Consider the following 24,943-nt stretch of genomic DNA (forward strand, 5'->3'; position numbering starts at 1 on the left):
GAGTCCACCTGTGGTAAATTCAATTGATTGGACATGATTTGGAAAGGCACACACCTGTGCAAAAAACCTGAAGGTCGAAGGAATTGTCCGTACAACTCTGAGACAGGATTGTGTCGAGGCACAGATCTGGGGAAGGGTACCAAAAAAGGTCCCCAAGAACACAGTGGCCTCCATCATTCTTATATGGAAGAAGTTTGGAACCACCAAGACTCTTCCTAGAACTAGCTGTCTGGCCAAACTGAGCAATCGGGGGAGAAGGGCATTGGTCAGGGAGGTGACCAAGAACTCGATGGTCACTCTGACAAAGCTCCAGAGTTCCTCTGTGGAGATGGGACCATCTCTGCAGCACTCCACCAATCAGGCCTTTGTGTTAGAGTGGCCAGACAGAAGCCACTACTCAGTAAAAGGCACATTACAGCCCGCTTGGAGTTGCCCAAAAGGCACCTAAAGACTCTCAGACCATCAGAAACAAGATTCTCTGCTCTGATGAAACCAAGATTGAACACTTTGGCCTGAATGCCAAGTGTCACGTCTGGAGGAAACCTGGCACCATCCCTACGGTGAAGCATGGTGGTGGCAGCATCATGCTGTGGGGATGTTTTTCAGCAGCAGGGACTGGGACACTACTCAGGATCGAGGGAAAGATGAACGGAGCAAAGTACAGAGAGATCCTTGATGAAAACCTGCTCCAGAGCGCTCAGGATCTCAGACTGTGGTGAAAGTTCACCTTCCAACAGGACAACGACCTTAAGCACACAGCCAAGACAACGCAGGAGTGGCTTCGGGATAAGTCTCTGAATGTCCTTGAGTGGCCCAGCCAGAGCCCGGACTTGAACCTGATCGAACATCTCTGGAGAGACCTGAAAATAGCTGTGCAGCAATGCTCCCCATCCAACCTGACAGAGCTTGTTTATTTTCTAAAAACCTGTTTTTGCTTTGTCATTATGAGGTATTGTGTGTAGATGGATGCAAAAAAAACAACAATTTAATCCATTTTAGGATAAGGCTGTAACGTAACAAAATGTGGAAAAAGTCAAGCGGTCTGAATACTTTCCGAATGCACTGTATATGTTTTGACCATGACAGTTTACAATCTAAGGTAATGCCAAGTAATTTAGTCTCCTGAACTTGTTCAACAGCCACACCATTCATTACCAGATTCAGCTGAGGTCTAGAACTTAGGGAATGATTTGTACCAAATACAATGCTCTTAGTTTTAGAGATGTTCAGGACCAGTTTATTACTGGCCACCCATTCCAAAACAGACTGCAATTCTTTGTTAAGGGTTTCAGTGACTTCATTAGCTGTGGTTGCTTATCCGTATATGGTTGAATCATCAGCGTACATGGACACACATGCTTTGTTTAATGCCAGTGGCAGGTCATTGGTAAAAATAGAAGAGTAGAGGGCCTAGAGAGCTGCCCTGCGGTACACCACACTTTACAAGTTTGACATTAGAGAAGCTTCCATTAAAGAAAACCCTTTGAGTTCTATTAGACAGATAGCTCTGAATCCACGATATGGCAGAGGTTAAAAAGCCATAACACCATTTTTTTTAAACAACAGGTTATGGTCAACAATATCGAAGGCTGCACTGAAATCTAACAGTACAGCTCCCACAATCTTCTTATTATCAATTTCTTTCAACCAATCATCAGTCATTTGTGTCAGTGAAGTAAGTGTTGAGTGCCCTTCTCTATAAGCATGGGGAATATCTGTTGTTAATTTATTTACAGAGAAATAGCATTGTATTTGGTAAAACAAATTTTTTTTCCAACAGTTTGCTAAGAGCTGGCAGCAAGCTTATAGGTCTGCTGTTAGAACCAGTAAAGGCCGCTTTACCATTCCTGGGTAGCGGAATTACTTTAGCTTCCCTCCAGGCCTGAGGACAAAGACTTTCCTCTATGCTCAGATTAAAGATATGACAGATAGGATAGGCTATAGAGTCAGCTACCATCCTCAGTAGCTTTCCATCTAAGTTGTCAATGCCATGAGGTTTGTCATTATTGATCGATAACAATAATTTTTCCACCTCTCCCACACTAACTTTACAAAATTCTAACTTGCAATGCTTTTCTTTGATTATTTGTTTTTCTATGCATGAATACGATGCCTCACTGTTCGCTGTTGGCATTTCCTGCCTAAGTTTGCCCACTTTGCCAATGAAGTAACCATTACAATAATTGGCAACATCAAATGGTTTTGTAATGAATAAGCCATCTGATTCGATGAAAGATGGAGTTGAATTTGTCTTTCTGCCCATAATTTCATTTAAAGTACTCCAAAGTTTTTATTCCATCATTCTTTATATCATTGATCTTGGCTTCATAATACAGTTTCTACTTTTTGTTGAGTTTAGTCACATCATTTCTCAATTTGCAGTAAGTCAGCCAGTCAGATGTGCAGCCAGACTTATTAGCCACTCCTTTTGCCCCATCTCTTTCAACCATACAGTTTTTCAATTCCTCATCAATCAATTGAGCATTAACAGTTCTAACAGTCAGTTTCTTAACAGGTGCATGTTTATCAATATTTGGAAGAAGCAATTTCATAAATTAATCAAGTGCAGCGTCTGGATGCTCCTTATTAATCACATCAGACCAACAAATATTTTTAACATCATCCACATAAGAGTCACAGCAAAATCTTGTGTATGATCTCTTAAACACTATTTTAGGCCCAGCATTTGGAACTTTAGCTTTCCTGGCTATAGCCACTATATTGTGATCACTGCATCCAATGGGTACGGATACAGCTTTAGAACAAAGTTCTACAGTATTAGTAAAAATGTGATCGATACATGTGGATGATCTTGTTCCTGTGGTGTTTGTAAACACCCTGGTAGGTTGATTAATAACCTGAACCAGATTACAGGCACTGGTTACAGTGAGAAGCTTCCTCTTGAGCGGACAACTTGATGAAAACCAGTCAATATTCAGGTCCCCAAGAAAGTAGACCTCTCTGTTTACATCACACATTATTTAGATACTGACTGTTAGCACTTGGTGTCCGATAGAAACACCCCAAAAGATTAACACTTGACATAAGATCTTCTCTAAGCATTACAGGGATATGGCTCTGAATAAATACATCTACACCTCCCCTATAAACATTTCGGTCTATTCTATAGATGTTATATCCTTGTATTGCTACTACTGTATCATCAAATGAATTATTAAAGTGAGTCTTACAGGTTCGATTACAGGCTCAAAATGGCCAGAAACAAATAACTTTCTTCTGAAACTCGTCAGTCTATTCTTGCTCTGAGAAATGAAGGCTATTCCATGCGAGAAATTGCCAAGAAACTGAAGATCTCATACAACGCTGTGTACTACTCCCTTCACAGAACAGCGCAAACTGTCTCTAACCAGAATAGAAAGAGGAGTGGGAGGCCCCAGTGCACAACTGAGCAAGAGGACAAATACATTAGTGTCTAGTTTGAGAAACAGGCACCTCACAGGTCCTCAACTGGCAGCTTCATTAAATAGTACCCGCAAAACACCAGTCTCAACGTCAACAGTGAAGAGGCGACTCTGGGATGCTGACCTTCTAGGCAGAATTGCAAAGAAAAAGCCATATCTCAGACTGGCCAATAAAAAGAAAAGATTAAGAATTAAGATGCTCTTAGTTTGATGTAAATGTGTTTAATTCACTTGTTGCATAGTATTTGTAACAACTACAATCTAAGTGGGCTATGTATGAACAGTCCGTTCTTAAATATGGTTAGCAGTATAAATATTTTTGGTTTCCCCTTATCATATCCTGCCCTCTGCCCTTACCTTACTGTTCTCAATCAAAATACTTACATTTAGCTGACAAAGAAAACTTATAATTTCCCTACCTGGGATTTTACTAGCTGTGATCACAATGGCACAACATCACAATGTGCTAACACAAAGGGGGACTCTTATTTCTAGTAATGAATTGAGTAATGAATTAAAGTCACACTGTACATACCATCAATAAGTGGGCTATTAACAAAAACAATAGTGCAAATACATCCCATCAGATGTTCCCATGCAAATAACATGTATATGATGTATCTGTAGTATTCAAGGAATAACATTCCATGAGAGCAACATTACCTTTTACAAACATGATTTAAAGCTCTACATAATTTGGCTACAATTCAAAGCTACCTTTTTTGGTAATTATCAGGTAGAACAAACCTAATCCCATTGAGGTATTTCTTCTAAATTGAGGGGTGTATTTAGTCAGTTGAAATTACTTGAAATCTTAATCTTAGACTGTGGCTTTAAAATCTTTCTCTCAGGGTTTTATTATATTACTGCTTCTCCTTACACATTCACACTGAGTTATCAGGCCAAGAAAGACCATTTTGAAGCGGTCTTAGTCAATGGTAGTGAAGCTGTCTCAATGGTAGTGGTTAATCACATGCATGCACTATTCATGCTTAACTGGTTATAACACGCTTATACATACGTTTACAAATTGACCCCACAGCTTATTACACTGAATTCCTATAACAAGTTTAGTTGATTCCATTCATAGCTACCTGATGCCATATTGACTTATCAGTGCTGATTCAGTTCCCCTGTTATTCTATTTTCTAACAGCGAAAAAGGCCAGTGAGCAGGTAGAGGTTGAGATTGAGCCCATGGCTCCTCAGACACATTCTCCAGAAAACTCTCCCTCAGACAACTTCACTGAGTCCGCCCCTCCTCTGGGAGGTGCTCCAGGAAAAACCAAGAGACCAGCAAACAGCGGCAGTGTCTCCAGGAAACCCTCTGAGGATACGCCCCCTGTCAAACTACCAACCCCCCCCAAATCCAGCCCCTCTCCGTCCCCTGAGGTCCCAAACACCTCAGCCTCCAGACACCACGAAACAGGGGCCCTGAGGATCGTCAAGACCTCCTTCACCATCCCCAAGAAGCAGCCTGTCACCCCCACTCCACCCTCACCTTCGCCCCCAGTCCCACTGAATGAAACCAGGACCCTGCCTGTGTCCCCAGCCCCAATCGCCCCTTCCTCCAGACCCCCCCAGCCAGCCAACAACCAGGTCAGGCAGAGCATCCAACGCTCTCTCACCAACATCCTGTTCAAGAGGTGAATATAGAAAGATGCAAGCATATAGAGATGGTGGATACCATTTCTCTCTCGCTTTCTCTCTCTCTCTCTCTCTCTCTCTCACACACACACACGCTGGATGACATTGATTGACAAAGCAGCATTGCTTGAGCTCTTTTGAGTGTAGGACAACATTTTTATTGAAAGATGACTAATTGCATTTTGATTTTATAAGGGTGTGCGACTGTGACGATTTGGAGAGGTCTGAGAGTGAAGTGGGAAAGCTGGTCACCAACATCGAGACGGAAATGTTTAACATATTTAACAATACAGACAGCAAGTACATGAACAAGTACCGAACCATCATGTTCAACCTTAAAGACCCCAAAAATAAGGTTGGTCTTCAGATGGCAGAAAAAACACGTGCCTTATCATACGAATACAATCTCAACTCCAGTTATACAATACAATTATCTGCTATACAGATTCATTCAAAAAGTTGTCAAAACCACTATTCAATTTAACAAATATGCCCATGTCACAAAGTAGACTTCTAGTTCACCATGTGGTTGTACGCTTCACTGATTGTCTCTTATTTGGGTGGGTCTCCAGGGTTTGTTCTACAGCGTCATCCGTGGTGAGGTCAGTCCCTTCAGACTGGCCAGGATGAGCCAGCGGGACATGCAGGCCACAAAGGTGTCTGAGCTGAGCAAAAGGGACACTCTAGCGGTAGAGTATAATTATGATAGCTTCATCTTATTTAGTATGGCAGTCAGTTACACTTTATTTGGATAGTCCCATATACAATATATACAAAAGTATGTGGACACCCCTTCAAATTAGTGGATTAGGCTATTTCAGCCACACCCGTTGCTACAGGTGTATAAAATCGAGCACACAGCCATGCAATCTCTATAGTGAAACATTGGCAGTAGAATGGCCTTACTGAAGAGCTCAGTGACTTTCAATGTGGCACCGTCATAGGATGCCACCTTTCCAACAAGTCAGTTTGTCAAACTTCTGCCCTGTTAGAGCTGCCCCGGTCAACTGTAAGTGCTGTTATTGTGAAGTGGAAACGTCTAGGAGCAACAACGGCTCAGCCGCAAAGTGTTAGGCCACATAAGTTTACATTTACATTTTTAAGTAAGTTCACAGAACGGGACCGCCGACAGCTGAAGTGTGTAAAGATCATCTGTCCTCGGTTGCAACACTCACTACTGAGTTCCAAACGGCCTCTGGAAGCAACGTCTGCACAAGAACTGTTCGTTGAGAGCTTCATGAAATGGGTTCCCATGGCCGAGCAGCTGCACACAAGCCTAAGATCACCATGCGCAATGCCAAGCGTCGGCTGGAGTGGTGTAAATCTCGCCGCCATTGGACTCTGGAGCAGTGGAAACACGGTCTCTGGAGTGATGAATCACGCTTCATCTGGCAGTCCGACAGACAAATCTGGGTTTGGCGGATTCCAGGAGAACGCTATCTGCATAATGCATAGTGCCAACTGTAAAGTTTGGTGGAGGAGGAATAATGGTCTGGGGCTGTTTTTCAAGGTTCGGGCTAGGCCCCTTAGTTCCAGTGAAGGGAAATCTTAACGCTACAGCATACAATTACAATTTAGACGATTCTGTGCTTCCAACTTTGTTGCAACAGTTTGGGTAAGGCCCTTTCCTATTTCAGCATGACAATGTCCCTGTGCACAAAATTAGGTCCATACAGAAATGGTTTGTCAAGATCGGTGTGGAAGATTTTGACTGGCCTGCACAGAGCCCTGACCTCAACCCCATCAAACACCTTTGGGATAAATTGGAACGCCGACTGGTAGCCAGGCCTAATCGCCCAACATCAGTGCCCGACCTCACTAATGCTCTTGTGGCTGAATGGAAGCAAGTCCCCCGCAGAAATGTTCCAACATCTAGTGGGAAGCCTTCCCGGAAGAGTGGAGGCTGTTATAGCAGCAAAGCGGGGACCAACTCCATATTCATGCCCATGATTTTGGAATGAGATGTTCGACGAGCTTGTGTCCACATACTTTTGGTCATGTAGTGTAGATGATCTACAGATGGTCAAATTATCAGCAAACTGTCTGTTGATAAGCAACTGCTTGGTTAGGGTTAGGTTTAGAATAAAGGTTAGGGTTTGGTTAAGGGTTTAGTTTAGGGCTAAGGTTAGTGCATAGTTAGTTGCAATGTTGTTGACAGTTATTGAACATCTACTGAACATCTACAAAGCATCTACTAGGGACTATCCAAATAAAGTGTTACCAAACAAACATACCTCAATTATCATACGTCAATGAGAACTGTATTTATCATCCATAACTTGACAAGTTGATTGAGGTGCTGTGTTCTATTTCCCTGATTGTTGTCGGTGTGTCTTGCAGGTCCAGGAGTCTGGGCCCAAAGCCCCATGTGTGCTGCCAAATCAAGCGCCTGAGCCAGTGAAGGTTGACCTACCCAGTCTTCCCTCCAGGACAAATAGACACATGGTATGCACACAAAACATTATGAACATTAACATTGTGCTCTTTCCATGACAGACTGACCAGGTGAATTCAGGTGAAAGCTATGATCCCTTATTGATGTCACTTGTTAAATCCACTTCAATCAGTGTAGATGAAGGGGAGGAGACAGGTTAAAGAAGGATTTTTAAGCCTTGAAACAACGGGGGTGGGGGGGGTGTGCAACTCAATATTAGGAAGGTGTTCTTTTTAAAATGTATGCCAAACAAAAAACTATGATTTCAAAGTTAAACAAAACTCTATGCACAAGGACGACTTTTAACAATTTCCAGTGAACATTTTACAAAAACATATTTACTTTACAGATGCAAAGTTTGGTATCAAAATGACGGCACAAACCGCACAAAGCATCATTCTGTTACCGTGGAATTGCTCATAACCTCCGCATTTTGCATGTGGCTGTACCTTTTACGTGTTATCTAACATGTATTGTCTAGTCATGTTGATGAAACAAAACATCTAGGAATCAGTTCATCTTCAAATGTGGCACACGTTTTATTAGATTAGTGTGTGTGTGTGTCTCTGTCTGTGCTTGTGTGTCTGTGTCTCTGAGTGTGTGAATCTGTGTGTAACATTTTAGTAAATGAGTGTGTGACATGATCCTCTTTTCTCAGGAACAGAAGAGCACTCTCCCTGCTGCCCTTAAGGCCAGACCTAGCCAGTCGAGCCAGAGCAGCTCAGTGCCAGACATCCTCAGCTGCATGCTGAAAGACACAACTGCCGAGCACAGAGCTCACCTGTTTGACCTCAAGTGCAAGATCTGCACAGGTAAATGGAAAAAAGAGAAAGCAAAATTACAGTGTACACATCACAACATCCAACAAACACCATAAAATGATGTTCGCCTTTTGCACTCTTTCAAACTATGATAGTGAAGGGCAACAGGGTCGGCTCTGTTGATATCAACCACAATCACTCCCAACATCAAATTAATGATTTAATGCACTTGTATTCTGTAGAGGGTAATGATGCTGCTAACAGATGTTTTGTTTGGGTTGGTGTCTGTTTCTGCCCTTCAGGTCAGATATCAGTCGAGGATGAGGAGGAGCCTTTACCCAAGAAGCCTAAACTCTCTGGGTCATCGCCGTCCTCCACCAAACCAGACGAATGGAGAGACAGGCCGTCTCGGCCACCCTGGATGTATGCCAGAACAGATCTCAGAACAGAGGATAGAGGATGGAGAACTCCAGCAGGAGATGAATCACCCCTCCTTGCACCCCCCGACTCCCCCACCATGGATTCCCCTGCCTCCCCCATAATTGAGGATGACCCTACCTTAACCATCATGGAATCCCCCACTTCTCCCACAATGGAATCTCCAGCTTCTCCAACAATGGAATCCCCTGCCTCCCCCATTTTGGAATCCCCCGCCTCCCCTATTCCGGAAAACTGCAAAGCCAAGACACCATCCAGAATGTATACCCCAGTCATGATCCCGGCTGTTTCTACGGTAACCATCACAAGGTGTGACCCCCGCACCACTGGCAACCGTTCTGCTGCTCTGTATGGTGACCCCCGCACCGCTGGCAACTGCACTCCCGCCATGGCAAGTGTCGCCTTGTCTACAGCCCCACCTCCACCAGTCTCTTATGTCCCTGCGAAACAGAGTGGTACTCTGAGCAAGCCATTCATGCCCTTGCCACCACCCCCATCCCTGCCACCAATTCCAGCATTACCCAAATCTATTCTGATGAAGCCATCCTCCTCATCGTTCTATGGTTCATCTGGATCATCTGCATCCTCTTCAAGGTATCTCCTCTCAGCTTGCCAAAATCACTATAAGTGAACCTTGATAAGAAAGGGTTTTAAGATAATTAGTGCATGTTCATTTCAGTCATAATATGAATCTTGTTTCGTCCTCTGTGCATGAGCTATATTTGCTTTACAGCTGAGTGAATCGGCAGTAGTGAACTCTCATTGTGATGTTGTGTTTGCAGGTCTGTGAACTCCCACTCCCCTCCAGACGGGGAGACGGTCCAGTTCCTGGCCAAGCAGGAAGTAGTGTGGAAGGGCTTCCTCAACATGATCAGCGTAGCCAAGTTTGTCACCAAGGGCTATCTGGTCTCAGGGCCCTCCGAATATCTCAAAGAGGTAACAAATATAACAGAACAGAACTTTGGTACCGTGACTGCAGGAGGAAAAAATAGGCGAGCATTGTCAGATACAGTATTTTTGGATAGTTTATTTATGAACATTTAAGACAATACATAAACAAACAACATAGCAGTTCTGGCTATGTGGATATTAACAACACGTTTATTTTGTTCAGGATCTGCCTGATACCATCCAGATTGGTGGAAGAATCATGCCTCAAACTGTGTGGGACTACATCGGTAGAGTGAAGACCTCTGTTACAAAGGCAAGCCCTCCCTCTGTCATTATGGAAAAACCTATACAATTTAGATAGGGTCTGTGTATGTGTTGGTATGTCAATGTTAAGAGATGATTATTGGTCCACAGGAGCTGTGTGTGATCCGGTTCCACCCAGCGACAGAGGAGGAGGAGGTGGCCTACGTGTCTCTGTTCTCCTACTTCAGCAGCAGACGGCGCTTCGGGGTGGTGGCCAACAAAAGCCGCAGCATCAAGGATATCTACCTCATCCCAGTCAGCGCAAAGGAGTCCATTCCATCCAAACTCCAACCCTTCGAGGGATCAGGTAAGAAAATGCTGTCATTTAGGCCAACATGTAGAAGGCTACACATATTACATACTGAATTTTGCACACATAAGCATTATTTAAGAAAACATTCTAAACTAATCTCCCTACACCCTCTTTATCTAACAGGCCTTGAGAAAAATCGCCCCAATCTTCTTCTGGGACTGGTTATTTGCCAGAAACCCAAACGTGTGGGAAGCGTGCCACAAGAGGTTGAAGAGAAGAGACCCAAGATCCACATGTCCAAAGAACCCAGAAATACTAGCCTCCCTAGACCCCCTACACTGTATGGGTCTGACCCTAGAATGGAGGAATTCCTGCCCTACAACCCAGAGATGCCCATTATGTCCACCCCTCCTGGTTCCCCTCCTTCCACTGGATCCCTGTCACACTCCTCCTCCTCTGGCTCACTGACTATCCCATCACTTCCGTCCTCCATTAGAGCTGCTCTGCCTGCTTCTGCCCCTCCCCCCACCACTAGCTCCTCCGCTGCACCTAGCAGCACCGCCACCACTCCCCTGCAGACCATCCTGAAGTCACTGTTTGGGAAGGACTCTCCTGCAGTCCCAGCAGTTGCAGAAGTGCCCCCTCCATCCACTCTGCCCCCTCCCCCAATGGTGGATCCAATAGTCCAGCAGTACGGGAAGAAATCCAAAGTCAAAGAGATTGAGGAGGAGGAAAATGAATATGATCGACCATACGACCCAGAGGAAGCGTATGATCCAGCAATGGGCTATGGATTGGTTGCCCCAATTAGTACGGTTAAAATGTTTGCGGCGAAAGCTGCCGCTCAGGCCATGTGTGCTGATGATGATGACGTGGCATATGACCCTGAAGATGAGACTATCTTTGAGGATATGCACAATGATGGGGTCAGTGTAGCGAAAGCCCCAGTCCCAGCTCCAACTTCAGCCCCAGCTCCAGCTCCTACCCCAGTACAAGCCCCAGTCCCAGCTCCCACTCCAGCCCCTCTGAGCCTCCCCATTACTGGTGATGTAATTGTCTCAGCCGCTACTCTGACTGAACAACAGCGAATGCTTGAGGAGCTCAACAGGCAGATTGAGGAGCAGAAACGGCAGTTGAAGGAGCAGGAGTGGGCACTGCATCAGCAGAGAGAGGCAGTGGGCATGTTCATGGCCCACTTCTCTGTTTCCGATGCCTTGATGTCTCCCCCTCCTAAATCTGGGCTGTCTCAATTCCAAAAACAGCAGACTGAAGGAGAGCAGTCTGAGGCAAATCCTTCAGTGAATCAAAAAGCTTTAAAAGGTATCTTGAAAACAGAAGTACCAATAAAACTAGAGATTAAGAGCGAGACCAAGACTGTACCTCTTTCTGAGTCAAGTAATTTGGAAATGCCCAATGCATCACCGAACCGGGTAAATATTCAGGCAACAGACAATTCAGATCCTGAAGCTGGTGAGATTCAGGACTCTGATGTAGCTTACGACCCAGAGGATGACACTATCTTTGATGAACCGCAAGACACGAATGGAGAAGAGAAGGCGAAAACCTCAACTCGATCACATTCAGTAAGGCGTTCTGAGCGGTCTCGTGATTCCTCAGTGTCTAGCTCGTGTCGTGGCACATCGCGCAATGACACCCCTGATAGGAGGCGTAAGCATAGCAGCCAACCAGATACTCACTCACCGAAAAGACGGGACCGTAAAGTCAAGGACCGCCACGAAAGCCCTCCTCGTAGATCTGGCAGGCGGTCCCCTGGACACTCTGATAGACGAAGGGACAGACACAGACGGGGTGAGAGGAGCCAACCATATCACAGATATTGTGACCACTCTGAGCGCCCAGGCCGCCATCTCCCTCATAAAGAGCGCACATCTCGACGCAGCTCTGGTAGCCATAGAAGATCCCCATCTACACCAAGACAAAAACTAGATTCTGCCTCTAGGGGAGTCTCAAAGGGTCAAAGGGAGTCTTTTCCTCCACTAGTGTCAGAAGACTCCAAGGGTCCAGAGGCTCCTGAAGACATGGTTCCTACGAGGCCAACTCCAGCACTGGTCATGGAGGCTAATGACTCACCTCAGCCCCCTCTTGATAGAAAGGACATTAATGAATCACTGTGTGATCGTTCTGAGTCTGGAAGTCCACCACAGGGAGAGATTGAGTACACAGGCCATCAAATGCCCCATGGAAATCCCACTCCCCAGCAACCTGGGGATCAACAACCTCCTCAAAGCTTGCTGGGATCACCACCAAGAGGCCTCAACAACCAGCAAGTACTCAATTTACAGCGTCAAGACAATAGGGATAGGCCCTCTCAACAGGAAATACTAGAGCAACGCATTGTACAGAGCCCATCAGACATTATGAGAGAGAAACAGTTTTCCTCACAAGGTCCTCCCCACAAGGCGTCTCCAAACCAAGGACCAGATATGATAGGACCAGGGCAAGACATGAGGGGTGAAAGGAGAGGGCTGCAAATGAGGCATCCAGGTCCAAATATCAGAGGTACAGAACCAGACATGAAAAGTCCCGATATGACAACTAACTTTGCAGGACAGAGATCACCATCGCCCCATTTCAACAGTCCAAGGATGTCCTCATCCGTTCCAAGAGGACATTTTGAGGATCAAAGGGGAGCACATCGTCCTGGTTTCCATGGCTCCAGGGGTCCCCGTCCCTCAAGGTTTAACCGGCCCAGAGGCTCATTTCCAGGGCATTTCCCAGACAAAGGGGAGCCACCACAGTCCTGGTTTGATGGTCCACATCAGCCAGTAGTAAGACCTCAAGGGCTGCTAGGAACAACAAGAGACACCAACAACCAGCATCATGACAATGAAGGTGGGCCTGTTCAACCAGAAATAAAGGAGCAACACATTGTACAGAGTCCATCAGACATGATGAGAGATAAACATTTTTCCTCACAAGGTCCCCCCCACATGACCTCTACAAACAACCAGGGTGAGAGGTCCAGCAGTTTAGAGAGGAGAGATCCCAATAGGAGGGAGGGAAGAAGAGACCAAGGCCCAGACATCAGAGGTCCAGATATGATGGGACCAGGGCCAGACATGTGGGATGATAGGAGAGTGTCAGACATGTGGGATGATAGGAGAGGGTCAGACATGTGGGATGATAGGAGAGGGTCAGACATGTGGGATGATAGAAGAGGTCCAGGGCCAGACATGCAGGGTGATGGGAGAGGGTCAGACATCTTGGATGATAGAAGAGGTCCAGAGCCAGACATGAGAGGCCCAGAGACTGACATGTGGTGTGATATGAGAGGTCCAGGGCCAGACATGAGAGGGCCAGAGACTGACATGTGGGGTGATATGAGAGGTCCAGGGCCAGACATGACAGGTCCAGATATGAGAAAAGAATGGAGACACCCAGATATGAGGGATCCAGGACACAACATTAGGAATCCAAACATGTGTAGTTCAGGCCCAGACATGAGAGATCCAGAAATGCCAGGCCCAGATCCAGACCTGAGAAGTCCAGACATGAAAGGGGACCACTTCACACCAACAGCTAACTTTGAAGGACATAGGCCACCATTGCCTTATTTCAACAGTCCAAGGATGTCCTCATCTGTTCAAAGAGGACATTTTGAGAATCAAAGGGGAGCACATCGTCCTGGTTTCCATGGCCCCAGGGGTCCTCGTCCCTCGAGGTTCAACCAGCCCAGAGGGTTACCTCCAGGGCATTTTGCAGACAACGGGGGGCAGCCACAGTTCCGTTTTGAGTGTCCACAGCCAGCGGTAACACCTGCTCCTGCCTCGCTGGTAACATCAAGGGAGCACAGTATACAGAGCCCTTCTGAGATTCTGAAAGAAAGCCAGGTACCCTCACAAGGTCCTCCCCACAGGGCCTCTCCAAACAACCAGGGTGAGCAGTCCAGCAGTTTAGAGAGGAGAGATCCTGATATTAGGGAGGGAAGGAGAAAGCCAGGGCCAGACATCAGAGGTCCAGATATGATGGGACCAGGGCCAGACAGGAGAGGTGATAGGAGAGGGTCAGACAGGAGAGGTGATAGGAGAGGGCCAGACAGGAGAGGTCCCGGTCCAGACATGAGAGATCCAGAACCAGACACAAGGGGTGATAGGAGAGGGTCAGGCCCAGACACAAGTGGTCCAGGACCAGACATGAGTGTTCCAGGGCCAGACATGAGAGGTGATAGGAGAGGGACAGACATGAGAGGTCCAGGGCCGAACACAAGGGGTGATAGGAGAGGTCCAGGGCCAGACATGTGGGATGAGAGGAGAGGGCCAGACATGAGTGGTCCAGGGCCAAACATGAGGGGTCCAGGGCCAGACATGCGAGGTCCAAGGCCAGACATGAGGGGTGATGGGAGAGGGCCAGTGATGTTTGATGAGAGAAGAGGTCCAGGGCCAGACATGAGAAGTGATAGGAGAGGTCCAGATATGATGGGTCCAGATCCAGACATTAGTGGTCCAGGGTCAGACATGAGAGGTCCAGATATGAGAAATGAACGGAGACACCCAGATATGAGGGATCCAGGACCTGACATGAGAGATCCAGAAATGCTAGGCCCAGATCCAGACCTGAGAAGTCTAGACATGAGAGGGGACCACTTCACACCAACAGCTAACTTTGAAGGACAAAGGCCACCATCGCCTTATTTCAACAGTCCAAGGATGTCCTCATCTGTTCAAAGAGGACATTTTGAAGATCAAAGGGGAGCACATCGTCCTGGTTTCCATGGCCCCAGGGGTCCTCGTCCCTCAAGGTTCTACCAGCCCAGAGGGTTACCTCCAGGGCATTTTGCAGACAACGGGGGGCAGCCACAGTTCCATTTTGAGTGTCCACAGCCAGCGGTAACACCTGCTCCTGCCTCGCTGGTAACATCAAGGGAGCACAGTATACAGAGCCCTTCGGACATTCTGAAAGAAAGCCAGGTACCCTCACAAGGTCCTCCCCACAGGGCCTCTCCAAACAACCAGGGTGAGCAGTCCAGCAGTTTAGAGAGGAGAGATCCTGATATTAGGGAGGGAAGGAGAAAGCCAGGGCCAGACATCAGAGGTCCAGATATGATGGGACCAGGGCCAGACACTAGGGGTAATAGGAGAGGGCCAGACATGAGAGGTGATAGGAGCGGGCTAGACAGGAGGGGTCCCAGTCCAGACATGAAAGATCCAAAACCAGACACAAGGGGTGATAGGAGAGGGCCAGGACCAGACATTAATGTTCCAGGGCCAGACATAAGGGGTGACCGGAGAGGGCCAGACATGAGAAGTCCAGGGCCAGACACAAGGGGTGATAGGAAAGGCCCAGGGCCAGACACAAGAGGTCCAAGGCCAGTCATGTGGGATGAGAGGAGAGGGCCAGACATGAGGGGTCCAGGGCCAGACAGGAGGGGTCCAGGGCCAGACAGGAGAGGTCCAGGGCCAGACAGGAGAGGTCCAGGGCCAGACAGGAGAGGTCCAGGGCCAGACATGAGGGGTCCATGGCCAGACATAAGGGGTGATAGGAGAGGGCCGAACAGGAGAGGTCCCAGTCCAGACATGAAAGACCCAGAACCAGACACAAGGGGTGATAGGAGAGGGCCAGGCCCAGACATGAGAGGTCCAGGACCAGACATGAATGTTCCAGGGCCAGACATGAGAAGTCCAGGGGCAGACACAAGGGGTGATAGAAGAGGCCCAGGGCCAGACATGAGGGGTCCAGGGCCAGACATGAACAGTCCAGGGCCAGACATGAGGGGTGACAGGAGAGGGCCAGACATGAGAAGTCCAGGGCCAGACATAAGGGGTGATAGGAGAGGGCCAGGGCCAGGGCCAGACATGAGAAGTCCAGGGCCAGACACAAGGGGTGATAGGAGAGACCCAGGGCCAGACACGAGAGGTCCAAGGCCAGACATGTGGGGTCCAGGGCCAGACAGGAGGGGTCCAGGGCCAGACAGGAGGGGTCCAGGACCAGACATGAGGGGTCCAGGGCCAGACATGAGAGGTCCAGGGCCAAACATGAGAGGTCCAGGGCCAGACATGAGAGGTCCAGGGCCAGACATGAGGGGTCCAGGGCCAGACATGAGAGGTCCAGGGCCAGACATGAGAGGTCCAGGGCCAGACATGAGAGGTCCAGGGCCAGACATGAGAGGTCCAGGGCCAGACATGAGAGGTCCAGGGCCAGACATGAGAGGTCCAGGGCCAGACATGAGAGGTCCAGGGCCAGACATGAGAGGTCCAGGGCCAGACATGAGAGGTCCAGGGCCAGACATGAGAGGTCCAGGGCCAGACATGAGAGGTCCAGGGCCAGACATGAGAGGTCCAGGGCCAGACATTTTACATTTACATTTTAGTAATTTAGCAGACGTTCTTATCCAGAGCATCTTACAGTTAGACATGAGGGGTTCAGGCCCAGACAGGGGTCCAGAAATGCCAGGCCCAGGTCCAGACATGAGAATTCCAGCTATAAGAGGAGACCACTTCACAACAACAAACAATTTTGGAGGACCGAGGGGAGTACATAGTCCTGGTTTCCATGGCCCCAGGGCTCCTTGTCCCTCGAGGTTCAACCAGCCCAGAGGCTCATCTCCAGGGCATTTCACAGACAACAAGGGGTTTGACGGTCCACAGCCAGTGGTAAGACCGTTGAGGCATAAAGGAGGTTTACTCCCCACTCCCCCGGAGGGTCTCATTAATTTGCTGAACAACAGCCCGGAAGCTTTTAGAGAAGAGCAGTGGCGGAATAGTCACTTAACTGATACGAGGAGAACAAGCCTACCCAGAGAGGACTGTGAAATTAGAAACTATAGAGACAGAGAAAGCCACTCTGAGGAGCGTGGCCGTGCTAGAGACAGGGGGAACTTTCAGCTCTCAGCGCCCCGCTTGTCCCAGGAGCGGCAGTTGCCTGAGGACAACAGGAGAGAGTGGGGTGGCAGTCATGGAAGGCAGAGGGGCAGGGGGACAGGTAGGCCTATGAGCAGGGAGAGCGAAAGGGTTAGAGGGAGGGAAGCAGACAGACCCAGAGAGGAGGTGGGTGAAAAGCAAAAGACACCCACGGAAAACGACAAAGACATTGGGAGAGCCACAAGCATGGAAGGAGATGCAAACAGAGTTATCCCTAGTCTGCACAAACGTTCACTTTCAAAAGACAGTGACAGAAACAGTTTAAAGGATGGAAGTGGAAAGAAAGAAGAAGAAATGGGGGGAAATGGTAACAAGGTTGAATCAACAGACACGCCCCAGACAGATACCCCCCAGGAGAGCAAAGGGCCTGCTTGACTGGAGACTACGGTTAACAGAATGCATGGATTTAGACTGTTTTTTAAATCTGTTGAGACATTTTCAGCACTACACACATTGAATATATCCTGTGAATACAGTAAGAAAATCTGTGGTAGAAAAAGTGATTGTGCAGTATTTATGGAAAACTATGGAAAAGATCTGACAGGTATTGTCGTCTTATTGTAACTAAACGTCTGAAACTTGTTAGTGCTATTATTTCACAAATCCTCTACTAAGTTTGAAGTTGGTTAATAATGTGCTACGTAGTCATTTTCACTACATACAACACCCAGAATTTTTTGAATGTCATGACTGATCGTACCTTGTTTCATTCATCTTAGTTGTAAAATTCAGATTACTTGCTTTTCTGAGTTTCTAGATTAAAATTAATGTCAAATCAAACGTAGATATGTACATTGTGTTTCTAGATTATGATTTTTTCTAAGTAGGCCTACAAACCTATTCAACCATACTGCTGTCATCTGTTCACTGATTAGAAAGCCTTCATTTTGGTTAATCTCATGATTATATGTTTTAGAATAAATGAAAACTTGATTTATTTCTTTTTTATTATGTTTTAATTTGTTGAACGCAGGCCAATAAAAACTGTTAAGGAATGATCCTACTTGCATTTCATTTGAACCACAATCAATTGAGAAAAAATAAGAAACCCGCACACTGCTCTTGCTAGTATCACTGCTCTTTATTAAGCTTTATGTATCGGCCTCAGAGCTCTGACGAAGGCCTTGAGGCCGATACATAGCTTAATAAAGAGCAGTGATACTAGCAAGAGCAGTGTGCTGGTTTCTTATTTTTTCTCATCTTATTCAACTGTTACCATGCACCTGCAACAAAGATAGCTCAGATGTGCGAGTGCCTTTTGAATTTTGAACCACAATCAATGATCAAGTTTGTCTGATAAAATTGTTGCCTAATATTTTAATGAATTGCATACGTTTGAGTTTTGCTTGTAATGTACATTTGTTGAATTTAAGAAGTATTGTGTAGCCTATGCATAATCAAAAGGTCATGCCATATTATTTTTGGTCAAGCATTGGGGCATTATTAACCTAAACATTTACGTCATTTAGCAGACGCTCTTATCCAGAGCGACTTACAGGAGCAACTAGGGTTAAGTGCCTTGCTTAAGGGCACATCGACAGATTTTTCACCTAGTTGGTTTGGGGATTAGAACCAGCGACCTTTCGGTTACTGGCACAACGCTCTTACCCACTACGCTACCTGCCGCCCTAAACTTAACCCATAGTCAAAGCACTTTCTCAGTTATGAGTTATCCACTCAGCCCTGTACTGTAGTTCAATACCAACTCTTGCTCCTCTGGTTGTTGCTTTGGGGGCCTTTGCGCCCCATTTAGAATTGCACAAGGGGGAAAAACTGGCTCACAATAGGGTCGTTACATATGTTTGAAAAAAAAACATTTTATTTGAACTAAACTTTCCAGAAATGTTTGCCCATGGTAGATGCGGTCAGAAAGTGATTTTTCTGGACCTGACATTTGCCAAAACATTCAGGAGATGGTGCTCCATTTTGCATACCCCACCCTACCATGAGACATCCATGTCTTTCATCACTGAAAAAGATGAACAGTTGAGTTTGATATAATTTGAAAGCTTACAATCAGGTTTATCAAAGTGTTTTATAAGACACGGCATACTCTTGAATACAGGGTGGGTGTCATATTACTGATTATAATAAATGTGAATAAAATTGAAATTCCAATTTTCATATGGCACCTCAAAGATGGTTGGAAGTCCACATATCAGAGAATGTTACCTTGAGTGGGAATATCCATTGTTTTAAATTATACTGTCAATCTTCCATAGGAAACTTATTGAAATCATAGAAATATAGATAATACAATATACATTCCCATTCAAGTTGACATTGGGTGGAATGGTGGCCTTTCTGGTAGTAATTGGAAGTAAATGTTTCAATTCAATTTAAATGTCAATTGTCTACCAGTTAAATTGCAGTGGTCTGAAGGGATCGGTCAATTCTATGAACTATATTTCTATGATTGAAAAATGACACCCACCCTACTATATTCAAGGGAATGCTGTGACGGCACAACACAAACACTTCAGATGATGTAAAGTAGGGTCTAAACTACAACGTAAAAATGTGTTAACGTGTTTTTAGGTAATGTACTTTCTTTTCTTTTTGTACCTTGATGCGCAACGCTCCCCACCTCTGCTTCATCAACAAAACAAAAACAACAACGGCTGTGGTACTGACAGGGGCTCTTTCTCTTACTGTGGAGTCCATCTTTAAAGAAATTATCAAATAGTTTGACAACCCAGTTTGATGGCTTTCAAATTATATCAAACTCAACCGTTTATCAGTGATGAAGACATGGAAGTCTCATGCTAGGGTGTAGTATGCAAAATGTGTCAACTTTGAGCACCTCTATATCCTTAATGTTTTGGCAGATTCGGGTTCAAAAAGTCCCACTGGGCACACACTGGTTGAATCAACGTTGTTTCCACGTCATTTCAATGAAATGATGTTGAACCAACATGAAATAGACTTTGAATTGACGTCTGTGCCCAGTGACGTCACTTTCTGCCCACTTATACCATGGGCAAACATGTATGGAACGTTTAATTAAAATCAAAAGGTGTGCAGTCAGAAAGTGATTGAATTCATAGAGAATGGCCCAATGAACTGGGTTACTCTACTTGCACAATCTTATTAAAAATAACCATAACTACGGTAGATCTGGGGGGCTCTGAGGTAGCAGAATTCATGAGTTAAAAAAAAACCTTTATAATAAAGCATTGCATGCATTGTCATGGCTTTTGCGTAATGGCATAGAGTAGTAGAGTGGAGGGGCTTGCAGAAGTTGCACACATGCAACACAATCTTTGGGATACTGGTGCACTTGTAGTAAGAAAGGCCATTTTTTCGTATAGGCAACAGTACACGATTTTCTTCATAACGCATTTCATATTTCGTGGTGCCTAAATTACACAATTGTCTTCATAATGCATTTAATGCATGTTAAACAGGTTAATGTAAAATAAAGGCCTTTCCATTATGATTATTACGGTCATGTCAATCATGTTATAGACGTAGGCTATTGTTACGCGTTCAACTGGTTAGCAAATCAGAAATGTCTGTTTCCTATTACCGACTAGCACTTGATCCTGAATTATGCTGGCTTCACATTCTCGTGGAAAGTGGAAGTTATAACTCCAACATGATTGTGTTGAAGTACTTTTGAAGTCGGAACAATTCTTAAACCAATAAGATTGGCAACAGCATTTTCTCATTTTCCCACTTGTAATTCCTACTTGGAGGGTCATTCAAGTGAAATTTCCCAGTCGGAACTAGGAATTTCCAATAGTACCTGAACGCGGCAATAGTATGTGTGATCAACAACAGTAGGGTCTGGGTCGCCGAGTGTCCAGCCCCCATACCCATTTTCGACCACTGCGGAGTGAGTGTCAGTAGCCTACTATGTGTCCGTGCTATGTGCAGTCAACTAGTATAATTATTGTTTGTGAAGTAAGTATAGTGATTATTATTAAAGTTCTGGTCGTCTGAGATTAGACAAGTAGGCTATACAACAAACAATATAACTAAGAAACAAAAGTAAATAAAGTAATAATGAAATATATGCAAAAAATACAACATATCACATTAACAAATGTTTGTTTTCTTTGAGACTCAGTCATGTCTACACAATCATATTTTTCAAGGAGCAGTTCCAATGTTTAGCCTACATAGCCAACATCTGTCTGCAGATTTATTTTATGAGTGATTTTTCCATTAAATACATTTCTTTCAATCTACCACTCCACTCTTCCGTAGTATGAATGTCCTCATTTAACCAATGCTCTTTAATACATTTCTTTGCTACAGACAAGAGGATATTCAATAGGTAGACATTTTGAAACCGTTCAGGGATTACTCCAAGCACTCTGGGTTCTTTGCCAGGGTACATTTAAATACATGATCAATGGCAATACTGTTTTCTATGCTTGGGTATTGTTTGCGTTCATTGCAGTCAGAAAACAAATGTTGGCTGATCAAAACCCTTGCGGGTAATGTTGATTTCTCTCCCCAAGTCGTACCAGAAAATAACGGAAAACTGACCCAAGATATGTACTGTACATAGGCAACTTCAACCCAACGTAATGCAGAGCGCGTTCCAGCTAACATCTACACACCTGATTCAACTAGTTGGGGTGGTTAATTACTTTAATCCACATGTGTCAAACTCCTACCACGGGAGGTCCGAGTGTCTGCAGGTTTTTGCTCCACCTATGACTGATAAATTAAGGTCACAAATGACTAAGGAACTCCCCTCACCTGGTTAGGTTGTCTAGGTGTTAACTGAAAGGAAAAACCAAAAACCCGCAGACACTCGGCCCTCTGTGGAATGAGTTTGACACCCCTGCTAAATTTAGTCTGTTACTGTTAGCCTACTGTTACTGCTTGTTTAGAACAAAATCCTGCACCTACTGTATTTGAATTATATTTTTGCACAAAATAACTTACATTGAATTATATTTATCTCAAAGCTGACATTTTCTGTACTCCCCCTATTATTGGTAGGCCTAATGGAGCTAGTTCAACTTGTCTTTGCAAAGCCTTTCTAAAGACAGTTTTAGATATTGTGGAGTAAACAATGGATGAATAGGAACAACAAGACAGCAATGCTCCCATCCACAGTGAATGTGTATCCATCCAATGCTCCCATCCAAAGTGAATGTGTATCCATCCAATGCTCCCATCCACAGTGAATATGTATCCATTCAATGCTCCCATCCACAGTGAATGTGTATCCATCCAATGCTCCCATCCACAGTGAATGTGTATCCATCCAATGCTCCCATCCACAGTGAATGTGTATCCATCCAATGCTCCCATCCACAGTGAATGTGTATCCATCCAATGCTCCCATCCAAAGTGAATGTGTATCCATCCAATGCTCCCATCCACAGTGAATATGTATCCATTCAATGCTCCCATCCACAGTGAATGTGTATCCATCCAATGCTCCCATCCAAAGTGAATGTGTATCCATCCAATGCTCCCATCCAAAGTGAATGTGTATCCATCCAATGCTCCCATCCACAGTGAATATGTATCCATTCAATGCTCCCATCCACAGTGAATGTGTATCCATCCAATGCTCCCATCCACAGTGAATGTGTATCCATCCAATGCTCCCATCCACAGTGAATGTGTATCCATCCAATGCTCCCATCCACAGTGAATGTGTATCCATCCAATGCTCCCATCCACAGTGAATGTGTATCCATCCAATGCTCCCATCCACAGTGAATGTGTATCCATCCAATGCTCCCATCCACAGTGAATGTGTATCCATCCAACGCTCCCATCCACAGTGAATGTGTATCCATCCAACGCTCCCATCCACAGTGAATGTGTATCCATCCAACGCTCCCATCCACAGTGAATGTGTATCCATCCAACGCTCCCATCCACAGTGAATGTGTATCCATCCAACGCTCCCATCCACAGTGAATGTGTATCCATCCAACGCTCCCATCCACAGTGAATGTGTATCCATCCAACGCTCCCATCCACAGTGAATGTGTATCCATCCAATGCTCCCATCCACAGTGAATGTGTATCCATCCAACGCTCCCATCCACAGTGAATGTGTATCCATCCAACGCTCCCATCCACAGTGAATGTGTATCCATCCAATGCTCCCATCCACAGTGAATGTGTATCCATCCAATGGTCATCTTGTTATCCATCATTCACATTCTTTACATTTGTGTACACCACCTGTAGTTTTTGTGATGTAATCTACTTACAAATGAAGTACATCTTAATGCCCAGTTAAAAATGTTTATTAAAATAAGTATCCTACCTATACAGCAGTGAAATACAATTCTAAACGTGTTCTGTTTACTTTGCAGCTCCAAATAAAGACGCTTCACACCTACCACCCTTCTATTCAGACCACTGAGACCTACGGCTGACACCTTTAGTCTCTCTCTTTAGCTCTCTCTCTTTCTATCCATCCTCTTGATACAGATCTCTTGATCCATCCTCTGGCTGCATTTTAAGTAAGTGGAGACTTTTTCTCTTTTAATTCAGATTTCTTCCCATTTCTTGTGGAGATTATCCAAAAAGTGTAGCTTAAAATAAGTAACCAAATCCCACTGGCCCCGGTACTGTTTCATCTGTCAACTAACAACGCTCATTGCACTATGCACCTGAGGTTATGGCAGGTAGCCTATATCTAGGCTACAAAAGTAGCCAACAGTTAGAATGACACATTTTTATGTTACAGTGTGGCATGTGGGGTAATGTTAAATACTCAGGCTTAGTTTTAGTACCAGGCGAGGTCCATTATCAGATCTGACCTCATTGAGTCATTGAAACCCATGTCACCTTCAAACACACACATCACTTCTTTATTGGGTTTGAGAAGGGTTAGAAGGCTTGACGTTAGCTCCTTAGTTGGCCAAACTCTATTAATTGCTATTGTTAGAGTAGTTTTTATCTCACAATCTCTACTTCTCCTTGTCAATTCAAGCCCCATGCCAGAGTGGACCTCCCTGGTGCATTCAATCATCAAGGTTATGTGTATAGGGCTATTCTTTCGGACACTTTTGTATCCACCTTTCATGCAGAATGTCTCCTGGCTCCAGCCGTAAGCTGTGTCCTAGTTATAAAACATCAATAGGAGTATCATCAAAGAAGGGCAAGTTCTGTGGTGCAAAAATACAGCTAAAGGTAAAGTTAGAGGCACGAAAAATGAAGGCAACAGATGAATGGGCAAATAAAACACTGAAACATGGAAGATATGCAACCTTGGTTAATGCAGCAAACAAGCTGGTAAGCTTTATTATGTTTTCCTCTAAAAAGGATTTCTGCATTTCTAGCGTAGAGAAATGATAGGCCCTATGCGCTTATTTGTTGTTGTCTCATTGTGTAATTTAAGACTGTAAATCTAAATGCCATTATTTGACTGATATTTGTTGTGTTTCTGGAAGTTGTTTTGTCATTAATGATTCCAGGTACATAGGGTTCACAAGGTAGGAGTGTACCCCCTGCTACTCCTCAGCAAGAGGAAGAAGGATATCATTTTGTCGTCAACTGCACTGTCCTCACGGTGGTATGATGAATCAGACCTTAATGGCAGTAATCCAAAGGTTGTATGAGGCAATTGTGAAAGGTATTTGGGCAGAAATATGTATGTTTGTCTACCTTAAGTGTGACGATCGTTTACGAACGAGAAGGACCAAGGCGCAGCGTGATATGCATTCATGTTTATTAACGACTAAACACACGACTAAACAACAAATGAAACGTGAAGTCCAAGGTAGCATACAAACAACATACCTTACACGGAACAAGATCCCACAACTAACTGGTGCCAACAGGCTGCCTAAGTATGGTCCCCAATCAGAGACAACGAGCAACAGCTGCCTCTGATTGGGAACCACACAGGCCAACATAGATCTACACATTCTAGATCTTAAACATAGATCATCGACATAGCAAACACAACACAGAAAATACACACCC

General features: G+C 45.1%; 1 protein-coding gene across 1 annotated transcript in view; it reads left to right on the forward strand.

Annotated features, from left to right (window-relative positions):
- The window catches only part of LOC121538536 (death-inducer obliterator 1), an 82,313-nt gene extending 64,289 nt beyond the window's left edge, over positions 1-18,024 (forward strand). Inside the window, exons 7-16 of the mRNA XM_041846659.2 lie at positions 4,578-5,067; positions 5,264-5,423; positions 5,641-5,757; positions 7,409-7,513; positions 8,161-8,314; positions 8,566-9,295; positions 9,484-9,637; positions 9,816-9,905; positions 10,007-10,202; positions 10,332-18,024. Of these exons, the coding sequence (XP_041702593.2) occupies positions 4,578-5,067; positions 5,264-5,423; positions 5,641-5,757; positions 7,409-7,513; positions 8,161-8,314; positions 8,566-9,295; positions 9,484-9,637; positions 9,816-9,905; positions 10,007-10,202; positions 10,332-17,401 (9,266 nt within the window). The 3' untranslated portion in view covers positions 17,402-18,024. The remainder of the gene's footprint in view (positions 1-4,577; positions 5,068-5,263; positions 5,424-5,640; positions 5,758-7,408; positions 7,514-8,160; positions 8,315-8,565; positions 9,296-9,483; positions 9,638-9,815; positions 9,906-10,006; positions 10,203-10,331) is intronic.
- Positions 18,025-24,943: the final 6,919 nt, after the last annotated feature.

Source organism: Coregonus clupeaformis, chromosome 24, assembly GCF_020615455.1.
Source record: "Coregonus clupeaformis isolate EN_2021a chromosome 24, ASM2061545v1, whole genome shotgun sequence".
Lineage (NCBI taxonomy): Eukaryota > Metazoa > Chordata > Actinopteri > Salmoniformes > Salmonidae > Coregonus > Coregonus clupeaformis.